Source organism: Mustela putorius, unplaced genomic scaffold (assembly GCF_011764305.1).
Source record: "Mustela putorius furo isolate JIRA1106 unplaced genomic scaffold, ASM1176430v1.1 tig00000832_pilon_pilon_pilon, whole genome shotgun sequence".
In the NCBI taxonomy this organism is placed as follows: Eukaryota; Metazoa; Chordata; class Mammalia; order Carnivora; family Mustelidae; genus Mustela; species Mustela putorius.
In genome coordinates, this window is record NW_025421491.1 from 3,131,185 (window position 1) to 3,144,547 (window position 13,363).

General features: G+C 37.6%; 1 protein-coding gene across 1 annotated transcript; it reads left to right on the forward strand.

Moving 5' to 3' along the window:
* Window positions 1–10,215: 10,215 nt before the first annotated feature.
* Window positions 10,216–12,390, forward strand: CLDN8 (claudin 8). The gene has a single exon (XM_004757480.3). The coding sequence runs from the start codon at window positions 10,445–10,447 to the stop codon at window positions 11,120–11,122; it is 678 nt and encodes a 225-aa protein (XP_004757537.1). The 5' UTR covers window positions 10,216–10,444; the 3' UTR covers window positions 11,123–12,390.
* The last annotated feature ends 973 nt before the right edge of the window (window positions 12,391–13,363 follow it).

Sequence of the window (13,363 nt, forward strand, 5' to 3'; positions counted from 1 at the left end):
CCTGTAGTCACTGGAGAACTGATACTGCTGACCTCATATAGGGATAAACAAGTGAAGGACTTAAGACGAGTCAAGCTATTCATTACTGGGAGTGTTTACAACAGGAAATTTTCTCTGTAGGTAAAAAAGTGGACTTGATAATTTTTAAGAATTGGACATTGCTGATTGATTTTATGTTTTCTCTTATGACCAGCTGACACTCAGGGCTCATTGTAATTGGGGTTTCAAATGGAGAGCTAAGAGTGATAGTGTGTGGCCTCGTAACAGAGCAAATGCGTCAGTGAGGGAGGTATGGTAAGATATCAAGTTAGACAATGGTCTGTGAGACCAGAGCTTGGGGGTGTCAAAATTCAGATGTGCTACTGCCTTTGTGTTCTAGTCTATTTACTGTAAGAGTAATTCTATTCACTAAGTAAGTCCATTCGATTTAAGTCTATTATATTCTGAGGTTCCCCATCAAGACTTCAAGGAATCAGCTTTTAATTGCTCTGTGAAGAGAAAAGAATGTCCTTTCCTTTGTGAAAGTTGCATGACCAGAAGACCTTGTGTGTGTGTGTGTGTGTTAGAATCTGGGCCAAAGGGGAATTTTCCATCTCCAAATTAAGGAATAGTCTAATTCAATTACAATAGTATAGGTAATTTTTCTGCCATGTGTTAGAAGATCAACAAATGTTACTTAAATGGAATTTAATCTCAAGTGAGTGGTAAGAACTATATTTGCATTTAGATGGATCCTACATTCAAAAGTACTTTTTTGTGCGTTGTATAGACATATTTTCATGTACAGAATTCAGCCAACGAAGAGTCTGCAAAGTAGAATCTGAAAGTCATTCCTTTATATATATATATATATGTACACACACATATATATATGTACACACACATCTGGGTTTCTATCCCTGGGAGAACCACCACCCACAATGGAAGATGCCAAAAGCATATTTAAATTATGCTAATTTTGTCCTAGTAATGTTTAATTTTTTGTTAATTCTAAAAATAGCTGTTCAAAATAGCATGTAATCTGAAACAAAATTTATGGGAAGGTAAGGGAAACAAACACCCAGAAACGGTAATCCACACAGATTTCTAATTATTTTCAAATGAAATCACTGTTTCAAGGTTGCAGTTTAGTCTGTTCACTGGAAGCCCAGGTAAGTCTCCAGTAACAGCTCATTGGTGGCCTGATCATTAACTCATCTATAGTGGATATTCACGAACTCTTATACAGTGGATATTCTAAACTCTTCTGAGTTCAGAGTAAGGCAGAACAGGGCAAATTGATAAAGGTAGGCTGAGGCCATTGAGACTGCTATTTAAGTAGCTCAATGCTCTTTCTACATGAAACCCTTCCTGGCAACATCATTAACTTATAGGAATTCCAATTTAAGGATGATCAGAGAGGTTCCTGGATGACTCAGTTGGTTGAGAGTCAGACTCTTGATTTCGGCTCAGGTCACGATCTCAAGGTCATGGGATCAAGCCCCACGGTGGGATCCGCTGCTTGGCCTTCTCCTTCCACTCTTCTCCTCTCACTGTCCATAATAAATAAATAAATAAATAAGTAAATAAACTTTTTGAAGATGGTCAGGGAAAACAAAAGTTTCTAAAGACATCAGAACAACTCCTAAATAATGACAGGGGAATACATTTTACTTTTCCAATGAGAGAATGCATGAAATATATATACTGGTTCTTTTTAAAAATTAAAGAACACATATTACAAGAGTAGTCATTTTTTTAATAAATTACTTAATATTCTATATCCTATCTTCTCTTTTTTTGTTAGCATATTTAGAGAATAATAATTATAATCAATTCTCCAGTACATTGAAATTATATATTATATATTAAACTCCCAGTCCATCAATATTTGCCACGGTTATTGGAGGAATATTAGACTAATAATAGTAAGCAGTAGAAAAATGGGAACTTGTGTACTGAGGAGAGAGAAAGAAGGTAGAGTAAAGAAGAACATGGAAGTGAATGTGCAGAAAATACTTAAGAAACCTCACAGAAGCTGAAACAAAATGCATGGGTCCACTGGGACACTATTTGACTTCCTAGAGGGTATCGTGAGAGGTTGTTTGAGCCAAAGACGACTATTATTTTAGATTCTTTTCTGCTTAGGTATTGACCTGAGAAAGCCTGAATATGTTATATAATGTACTTGGAGGGGATTAACAACATGTTGTCCTCTTAAACATTTTTCTTTAATTATTTTATTTATTGGTTTATCAACAATTTCTTGAACTCTTACTATGAACCTGGGAATGTTCTAGTAGTTGAAGATGACATTAGTGAATGAGACAAAGCCATATTGCCTGTAATGTATACATTCTATTGGAGAAAACAAACAATAAAAAAAGACAAATAAATAAAAAAGCAATAAGTCATTCTCTTGGTTGCAGTATCCTAGTTACCCAGAGTCACCAAGGAAATATCAAGAGCTGAGGCACAGAGATTTCAGTACTCTCTGTGTGGTAGTAAAGCAATACTGAACACTTTCTTTGTCCCGAGAACTATATGAGTTCTTTGATACAAGGGTGGGTAGAATGGATATGGTGCCTGTCTTCATGGATCTACAGGATGAGGTGGGCGGATGACCACTCACACCTGTTTTGGGTCTAACGTTTCATTCTGCTGCCAAGTATAGAAACTCTTTCCTATTCCAAGCCTTTGACCTGGAGAGAGGTCTGGCTGGTAGGACCAAAGTTTGGTTACAAAGAAACGAGATAAAATGTTGTGGCTGAGTGTCAGACCAGAGGGCCAACTGAAACTGTCTGAGAGAGACTTCTAGAAGCCAGTCCCATAATCACACACAGGTCCCTATAGAGAGAATATTAAAGAAGATGACAAGAACCAGGGTAGGAGAGAAGGGGAGGTAAGACAAGAGAGCTGACTTGCCTCTGCTGAACAGGCTCCTGGAAATGCTTTTAGGGTTGTCTGATTTCACTGAAAAAGTACCAAATGCCTTGGAGCTGCTTTTTTATGGGGATGAAGATGGGCTATTCTTCTCATCTGTCTGTTCAGTTAACAGTGTGCTTTGTTAAGGGGAAAAAATGGTTTAGATCATTGGAGCAATATCTTACACTGGAACAAAACAAGAGCTACCAAACTTAGGACCCTGACTCAATTCAGCACTAAACTAATCAGTGTTTTTTATGCACTGAGCTCAGGGTGAACATTGAGGCTATAAAGCAGGGCAAGGCCCCTAATCTAGAGGAGACTAGGGTCTGCTACATTGCAGGAACACCATAAAAATATAAAAAACACACAGTTGCTTTATCACAAGATCCTGAAAAGAAATGTTTGGTAGTGCCCTTGCAAGCCCTTCCAACTGACATACGCATAGAGGACTGGGGGACGAGTTTTATTTATCATCCTGGAATAGAGAAATCTGGCATTTTTTTAAAGTTGTAAGATCGTAGACTGACATTATTATTTTTAATGATTTGGCTTAATATGACAAAGTTAATTGACTCAGCAGTTCTTTCTCCTGCCGCTGTGCACATATAAATTCATATGAGAAGAGATATGACTTCTATTTCTTAATCCCAAGTCTATCCTGGTGCCTTATACATAGTGTACTTGTTGGGCAGTTGGAAATGTTCAGCAGATATTCTGAGACATCATTTTGAAAGTTTTGCAAAAATTACAAAATCTCTATAAAGTTTTGAGATGAGAATTTGTACAACTTATAGTTTTCCTCATATTCTCTTGAAGAGATATTAGGAAGTCCAGCATGTTGTAATATATTGCAATTATTTTCTGTCTTTTTGAAATAACTGAAAACCAAGAAAGCCATGCACTGCTTGTTCCAATAATATTCTCACTCGTGTGGTCTGAAGTTGGTTTTAAGTAAGGCACTTAATGTCTAACCCTATTAAAATTTGCAAACACTGGTTGCCTAAGGCAGACAGAATCTTAATTTGAATTTTAAGTGGAAAGTTAATTGTTTTGTAAATTAATCAGTAACATGGCTTAGCTCTATTTGCCTGGTTAATTACTTTTCCCTGTCCTGTTAACTCCAACTTTACAAGAGAAAGTCAATTTTTGTGCTCCCGTATTCACTGTTTGCTCATAAGGTTGTGCGTGTGTGTGTGTGTGTGTGTGTTTTCTATGCGTGTGAACTTTTCACCCATAAATTTCTGTCTTATGATTTCTCATATTGAACAACAGCTTTTGGTATAGAAAACAGAGACACCTTATTTTCCTTTGTCCTGTTCAAAATGCTGTTGAAAACCAACAGCGTGTAGAGCATTATTCCAGAGAACAGCAAGAGATAAATCTATAAAATGTTGCAAGCAATGAGTTAGGTTAGAGCCAGATCTATGACATAGTGGGTAAAGAGCATGGCCTCAGGTGCCTAAAGGCTTGACTTCCTACACTGGTCTTTCTAACTGTTAATCATGAGTCCTCAGGAGAGTTTTTTAAACTTTCTAAGTCTTGGTTTCCTCAGTAAAACTGATACAATAATAATATTGTTCTAATAAGGTGACTGGGAGGGTCACATCATAGAATTAATTATATCACTTAATAATCTTAATTGTTAATATAACTTAATTATTGGGTAGTTCCCATGATTAACATAATAGTATTAAGTAATATAACTTATAATGCATTATATTAAGCATATGAAATAATTTTGGTGATATTATCCTATGTGCATTTTTCTTTCCTCTTCCTTTGTGTAAGTAAACTGACTTAAGCTTCGTGTAAATTACTATGGATTCAAAATAAAATTATGAGATGTGCTCTTTTAGATCCTATTCATTTTATGATATTATCATTTCTAGTCTGAATTAAGGCCTCTACCAGGCAAAAATGTGTTTGTTTTCTTAAGGGAGTTGATGACTTTATGTCTAAATTCTGTCTTAGAGCCTTCATTCTCCTCATTCAGAGGTGCACATAAACTGAGGTTTGGCAAGGCAGAGGCAGGTGGGGGAGAGGTCACTGGAGGAGGACACCTGATGTAGTGATCGCTGAGTGTTATATGCAACTCATAAATTACTGAACAATACATCTTAGACTAATGATGTACTCCATGTTGGTTAACTGAATTTAAGTAAAAAAAAATAAATTTAAATTTTTTTTAAATGTGCACATCATCCTTCACATTTCAACAGAAAGGATTATTGCAGGAAATAGATTTAAAAAAAAAAATTGTTTCACAAATAATCCCCCAAGTAACTGTTAAGTTGCAATTTATGCAACTTAAAACTCTTTTTATTTTGGCTTTTGATCAAAGGTAAAAGAGGTACTAGTGAGTCACTGAAAAGAGCATTCTAGTGAACTAATGAAGGTGACCATGACGTCATACCTTAGTGGGCCACTAATAAGTCTCTGCAAAACACAAAGGGAAATTGTCTTGTATTACAATAAACCTAGAACACCAGTACGCGAGGCTGTTCACTTCACTGCACTGATTCTCATTGATTCTTATTTTAGCCAAAAATAACTTCAGTGGTGGTTAGATCATTAATTAATACCGTGACTTTGACCAACAGGCGACTTCATTGTGGGAACTCTGAAACTCTAAATAAGGAATAATGGTGGTTTGATTGCCCCAGTAAGAATGCCTCTGAATAGAGTATCTGAAGAAAAGAATGCAAATATCAGTGTCTCAGATATTTGAATTTAAAAAAAAAAAAATCACAATGCTTAGCATTGTAAATAGTTCTCAACAACACGCAAGGGAGGAAAAAAAAATGTGTTGAGCACATTCCCTCGTTTTCATTAACTTTAACCACCTGTGTCATAGACATTCTTTTTCTTTAATTTTGTTGTTACTTTGTTTTTCTTCAGGGGGAGATAGTACACATAGAGGAAAAGATTCAGGCTTTAGGTCCACTTCTGGTCTCCATTTGTAGGGAAAAAGCTGTGTAGCCTTAGAAGAGACCTAGTTTCTGTTGTGCTTTAATGTAGTTAATTAGAAAAAGGTGCTTTCTAGGATGTTTTAAACATAAGGTCTGGTGCATATAAGGAACATTTGACACAGACATTTAATACCCGGTAGTTATTATTATTACAGTTTCCAGCTCCTTGAAAAAGTTTGCCTAAGTCATTAGAATTAGGGCTGTTCATGTCAATTCTGTCCATAGATATTACTCATTAACTCACACACACACACAGACACACACACACACACACAATGCACATTATTTAAAGTATTTTTAAAAAGAATTATTTCCCTGCATTTCCAGTCCTTCAGTGGGGATATCATATATATGAGGCTTGATAAATAACACAGCCCAATTTCCCCAAACACGTCAGAATTCACCACAACTCAGATTTTCATTTTTAAAAATGCGGTGGAAACTAGAAGAAATGTAAAAACTTCTCAGTAATCATGATTCCCACTATTTATCTTTTATTTACATTTATGAGGTTTTTTTTATGGGGGAGGGTGTCCTGGAATAAAGAGAACTCCTGAGACATTAAGAATAGACCTTTCAGATGTGGATTAATTGATCCAGTTTGTTGGTATCTAGCTGTCATAGATTGCAGCTTGGTCTCCCCCCAAAATTCGTATTTGAAATGCTTAATGCAGTGGTTTTTAGAGGTGGGAACTTTGAGAAGTGACTCATTAGGTTAAGATGAGATAAGGGGGGGCCCACCCTCATGATGGAATTACTGTCCTTATTACAAGAGAAAGAGAGTAGATCTCTCTCTCTCTCTTTCTCACACTGCCAAACTAGAAAATTTTAAAAAAAGGAAAAAAAAAAAAGTTCTACCCCTGAACTACAAACTCCACCATCTGTCCCCTTGATCTCAGACCTTCAGCATCCAGAGCTGGGAAAAATTAATTTCTTTTATTTAAGCTCCCAGTCTATTATATTTTGTTAAAGAAGCCCGAAGCGACTAAGACATTAGATAATTAGTATACAAGAAGGAGTTAATCGAGCAATTAACTATAAATCATAGAGGGGCAAATATGGAGAGAACTGCTAATGGACACAAGGCTTTGAGAACAGAGAACATGAGCAGCCGGTCATCTTGAAGGACAAATAGGATGATATAGCTTAAGAACATGTAGCAATGCACAATATTATTTTGGGAACCACACACAAAGAGATCTATTGATATGTTCACTTGCTTTCTCAGGACAAGATGATCAGCCAAGTACAGTTAATTAGCAGTGAAAAATAATTAAAAATAAATACAGGTTGAAAAGTGTCAACACAACAGAGAAAAATAAATACAAAAGCAAATCCAGAAAACAATAGAAGTTGGCAACTGCTTGATTGGCAGAAGCAAAGATTATTTCAAGTAGTGATAAGAATTAATAGAAACCCCAGACTAAAGGATTGTTGGTTCAAGATTAATTGCTGTAGGAATAAGGATGACAAAACCAAGGGCAGTCTGACAGTGACATTGTGTGTTATCGTTTATAAAGGGAAAGCATTTGCATGTGTTATGTAGTTACCAGGGCTGAATTTAATTTAGTGAATTTAATTGCTAAACTTAAATCATGCTTCTGATAATACAGACAAAAAGGAGATCTCCAGAGAGTGAATACAACGGGTCAACATGAGCATGCGTTCCTTTCATGGGTTCTTGGCCAACGTTTGCTTCTTCCAATGGAAATGAAAATACAGATAGAATCATCTGCATTGATTGCTCTGTAGTTCTGAAATGAAGAACAACAAAAATGTTATCAGTCTGTTTGTCTCCAACTGTCATTGCTTTCTGAATTTTGCAGGCAAGTTAGCTGTTTCGTAGAGACATAATGTAGAAAAGCAGGTTAAGTAGTCAATTTGACTGTTTAATCTCTGAATTTAGGCCTCTCTGTCCCTTGCAACTTGGTATTAGCATTTTTCTCTGTCTTTCTCATTTCCTATGACCCTGAGGGCATAATTACCTCAAAATATTATGGGGTTAGCTGGATCACTGTGTGATAAGGAACTACCTGGGTGCCATTGGCTAGTTTCTGCTAGGACAGCTACCTCTATAATCATTCTAACATGAACCCAGGGTTGGTATCTTATTCTGATCCTAATCTTCTGTCCATTGGTAAAGTACTCATATTTTTGAAATGAGGAAAATATATTTTTGTGAAGTAAGGTACTGGTAAAGCTCAATGCCTATGGGAGGAAAGGTTTGATAGCACACAAATTCAACTGGTGCCTCAGTGTGTGCACCGGGGAGGCCGCTCCTCGGAAGGTGCAGACTCTCACATATGTGCTTTCCTGTTTCTGCGTAAATTTTCCCACTTTTATGGGGATATTCAGCAATACCTAATCAAGGCTCTTAAAAGTATGTCACACACGAATTTAGAAAAGAACTTTGATTTGATTGCCTACAAGTGTATATATGTGTATGTGTATATGTATAATATTTATGTAATTTATATTTAGTCATTAATTCAACCAGCTCTTCCACTCCTTTTCCCAGGTTGGAATTAAAAATAAAAAGTAAGGGCGCCTGGGTGGCTCCGTGGGTTAAAGCCTCTGCCTTAGGTTTAGGTCATGATCCCAAGGTCCTGGGATCGAGCCCCGCCTAGGGCTCTCTGCTCAGCAGGGATCCTGCTTCCTCCTCTCTCTCTGCCTGCTCTGCCTACTTGTGCTCTCTGTCAAATAAATAAATAAAAAAAAAAAAAAAAAAAAAAAAAAAGTAACCTGCTCTTTTGATGTCAATTATTTCACTGTGGATGACAGTATTTTTCCAAAATCAACCTATTTCCCTCTCCACCACAAATCTGTAACTGGTACAAGTCTGAAGGAGAAGACGCTAGATATTTCTGTCAACATAAGGAACACCCTACGGTTCAGTCTTTAACAAGGCAACAAGGGATAAAATTATTGTAAATATCAAGTGTTAATTTTATAACTTTCATCCTGTCCCATCTAATAAAGGAACAGCTTGGGATACTATCCATTTCTTTTGTTTTATTTGTTTTTCCAAAGACAGTTCACTCTGGTATCTTCCTCTTCCCCTCCCTGCCGTGTACCACTTTTGTTTCCATAACCTCTGCAAACTACTCAAACTTTTTGGAGCCATTAGAATTTCAAAGTTTAATAAGTGAGCAAGAAGCACTTTCGCCCCTACTTAGAGTTCAGGTCATACAAGGAAGCAAGGAAGAAGTAAGATGGCAAAGAAAAGACTGTTTTCACAATGTAAAGATAAGATTAAAATATGGCTTGAAATTTGAAAAGATTTGAAAACGAAGAGCATTCCCGTGGATCTCCAGAGAAAATTGGTAGTGGAGTTTTCCCAAATCAACATGCATGTTTATTTCTGTACCACCACTGTCATCATCATTATTTTGAGAAGAAACAGTTCAAATTGCTTTACATTTGGGGGGCTTCTATCTCCCCCTGCATCCATGGTATTAAAAACCAGTTTAGTTTAGTTAACACCTAATACAAGTCAATTCAAGAACACAGTCACCTCATCCCATAAATATTGTATATAGAAATATCAGCCACGTACGTAGACCCAGGAGTCTTGTACCATCTGCAAAATTCAAGTTCCTTCAGTCTGGGAAGACAGAGCGGCAAAGATAGAGCCACAGAAGAAGACAGATCTGTAAATCACTTCATCAAGGGGTATCTTGAGTGCTTGCTACATGAGAAAATCATTTGGATTAATCTATTGTTTTACAGCTTTTTTTTTTCTCCTTATAATTAAGATTATTGGGAAAATATGAATCAAGACGTTTTCTTGGCTCAAAAGAGAACAATATGTGTTTGGTACCACGGCGGGAGGGGGTGGCAATCTTGTATATTTAATGACTTTCGCCTTATTTTGTCCTTGGTGTGATCAGTTCCCTGATTTCACCACAGTCAAGCTTGCTTTGAAATTGTAGACTCATTAAATCAACCACTTGGATCACATGTGTTTCAAAGAATGTGGTTCCCCAGGTACGAGCAATCTATCAATCCCCTGCTCCCCTTTCACTTTGGCATTCTGACAGTCCTAGTCAATTTCTTAGGCAGATTAATTTTATTTCATGCCATGGTCATGCAGCTCTTATGAAGAGTTTCAGAATTGCCTGTACAAAGTACACCTTTGATGTCGCAAGAGATTGGTGCGTTCCTTGATGATTGTGCAAACTCTCCTAATTGTGCCTGCAGGTAAACATACGGCTGTCTTCTTGGAAAACTGAGAAGTACAAAGAATGTTTATGCGCAGGCCCAGTCGTTCCAAGTATCTCTTGCCGGTTTAGACACACCTGGGTTACCATCCCCCTCTTATTGGCTGAGAAAGTTGCCCCACCTGATTTGTAAGTTTACCTGTCCTAGTCAGTGTAAGGGGGGGCCACTTCAGCCAGCCAACACTGGCTTTCATCTGGCTAGAAGGAGCAAAGCAGCTCTGAAAAACCACCAGGCTCTGAGGTCCTTACGACAGGAAAACTGTTCTCTCCTGAGGCGCAGAGAAACTCTCTTCAGAGTAGCCCTACCGGCTCAGGACTCCGGTCGGATAAAACCCATCCCAGAGGACGATGGCTACCTATGCCCTGCAGATTGCCGGGCTGGTGCTTGGAGGTGTTGGCATGGTGGGCACGCTGGCTGTCACCATCATGCCTCAGTGGAGAGTGTCTGCCTTCATCGGAAGCAACATTGTGGTTTTTGAAAACTTCTGGGAAGGACTGTGGATGAATTGCGTGAGGCAAGCTAACATCAGGATGCAGTGCAAAGTCTACGATTCCCTGCTGGCTCTCTCTCCGGACCTACAGGCATCCAGAGGGCTGATGTGTGCTGCCTCTGTGCTGTCCTTCCTGGCTTTCATGACCGCTGTCCTGGGCATGAAATGCACCAGATGCACTGGGGACGACGAGAAGGTAAAGAGTCACATCTTACTAACGGCTGGGATCATCTTCATCGTCACGGGCGTCCTGGTGCTCATTCCGGTGAGCTGGGTGGCCAACTCCATCATCAGAGAGTTCTACAGCCCGATAGTGGAGACTGCCCAAAAGCACGAGCTGGGAGATGCTCTCTACATAGGCTGGACCACTGCGCTGGCACTGATCGCTGGAGGGGCACTCTTCTGCTGTGTTTCCTGTTATGGTGAAAAGAGCAGAAGCTACAGATACTCTGTCCCTTCCCATCGCACAACCCAGAAGAGCTATCACATGGAAAAGAAGTCACCGAGTGTGTATTCCAGAAGTCAGTATGTGTAGTCGGGTCTAGTTTTTAACTTTACTGATAAAGCCATGCAAATGACTGATATGCCCACTGTTTTCTGAAACTGGAACCCAAAGGGACATTGATTTGCCGTTCTTAACTGCCTAACATTAATTACAGGAACTGTGCATTGTCTATTTACGATTCTATAAGCTACTTCAGCAGAATGAGATATTACACACAGTCCTTTGATTGTTCTAGGAAGTGCTGTCATGTGTTTTCTAAAATGATTCACTCATCTTTTCCTTTCACCGGTTACTTCAAAATGACATTGGTAAAGACTGTATCATTTTACAGCCGTGATTTCTCTATGACACAGCATGATGCATGTAGATCAGCATGATGTTTATATCTCACATAAATAGAGACAGGCTTACAGGGTTCTCTTTTAAATGAAATACGGATTCAATACACTGAGTAAAAAAAAATTCAACTATTGCTTTTCAGTGGAATCGGGGATCAGATTGAAGAAGGTTAATATTAATTGTGTAAAAACAGCTTAGCGATTAACGTGATCGATTTGTAACTAAGGTTAAAACGAAGGCTTTAATCAGCAGCATAAAGGAAACTGAATGGCTTTCTGATATCTTGTTTTTCAACCTAAAAGTTAGAAATTCTAACTCCTTTATCCTCTTTCCCCAGAGGCCTTCTTTTCTTGTATATTAAATGAACATCTTTTAAAGGGCAGATATTTTGTCAAGGGGCTTTGCATTCAAACTGCTTTTCCAGGGCTATACTAAGAAGAAAGATAAAACCATAGTCTAAGAAACATTAAAGACTTCAGGAAACTTAGTTCTGTTTTGTTTTGTTTTGTTTTCTCTGAAGTTTCTATGGCCAGAGAAGGATGGAATTTGACAGGAAACATGTATGTATGTGAATATTTTAACAACTATTTGAATACAGGCTTTGGGCTTTTATTAATATAAATAACAGGATAGGACAATATGCCTTAGTTTTTAGTAACTTACCAAAAAACAAAAACAATTAATCCTTTGTATGCTCTGTCTGCTTCTAAGATATTTATAGATACTGACGTTCAAATTGTCATTTCAATCCCATCAAAATTAAATATTTACTAATTCAATTTTTTATTCAGTCTTACTAAGATATAGAGAAATACTGTATCTTTGTGTTTCCCCCAGATTTGATGCAACTGATAATTCACTTTGAAAGTTTGTATCTACATTTTTCTAGCTTAAATGACTATATATTATATTTACTTTATGTCCTTTATATTAATAAATTGTGCCTTTTATATAAATTTGATATTTTTTCATTCTTCTTTTTTTCTGTTTGTTAACTTTAAAGAGTTTTTAAAAATCGTGATATTTTCAGCTTTCTAATTTAAAAAGAAGACACATTTTAAATACAAAGGTAGACTCAGCATTAATTTTTGAAACTATAAAATACTACATATTATTTAACATTATTCTTTATAATCATTTTATTCACACATTAATATTTGATGTGGACAATGTATTTGTAATATATTAAGATAGTGCTTAGGGTCCAGCAAACGTGTATACCATAAATATTATGTATGTTTAAGCCTTTTCTATTAAACCACTATTAAGCCATTTCTATAAAAACTTTCCGTAGCTAAATAAGTTTCTACCTCAAGAAATAACATTAACTGGGACGCCTGGGTGGCTCAGTGGGTTAAAGCCTCCACCTTTGGCTCAGGTCCTGGAATCCAGCACTGCTTTGGGCTCTCTGCTCTTCAGGGAGCCTGCTTCCTCCTCTCTCTCTCTGCCGGCCTCTCTGCCTACTTGTGATCTCGGTCTGTCAAATAAAGAAATTAACTCTTAAAAAAAAAATAATAACATTAACTAATACTAGTGATTAATGTTATATGCTAGGAACTTACCTGCTTTATATGACTTATATCGTTAAAGATCATCACAGCTGAGGACATATGGGGGCAGTTCAGTGATGACCCAACAGAGTCAGGAGTCAGAAGGACCATGTGACGTCATAGCCCATGCTCTTTTGCTTCAGGGAAAGTTGATTTTCATCGGGAGCATTCAGTTTATCAACGGATCTTTGTATGTGGAAATGACATGCTTCACCAGTATTAGCTGGGAAAAGTTTCAGTGTTTTGTTTTTGTTTTCCCCTAGGGTTGGTGATTTTGCCACTCCTGAGTGCTAATTTATTCTAGGCAGGCTTGCCCCCTTGGGTCGCACCATTCATGAGAGCAGAAAAGCAGGGAAAACTGAGCACTTCGGAGAAGTAATCC

What these genes read in the sequence shown, in the direction of transcription:
- CLDN8 (XM_004757480.3), top strand. Translation starts at nt 10,445, where the DNA reads ATGGCTACCTATGCCCTGCAGATTGCCGGGCTGGTGCTTGGAGGTGTT.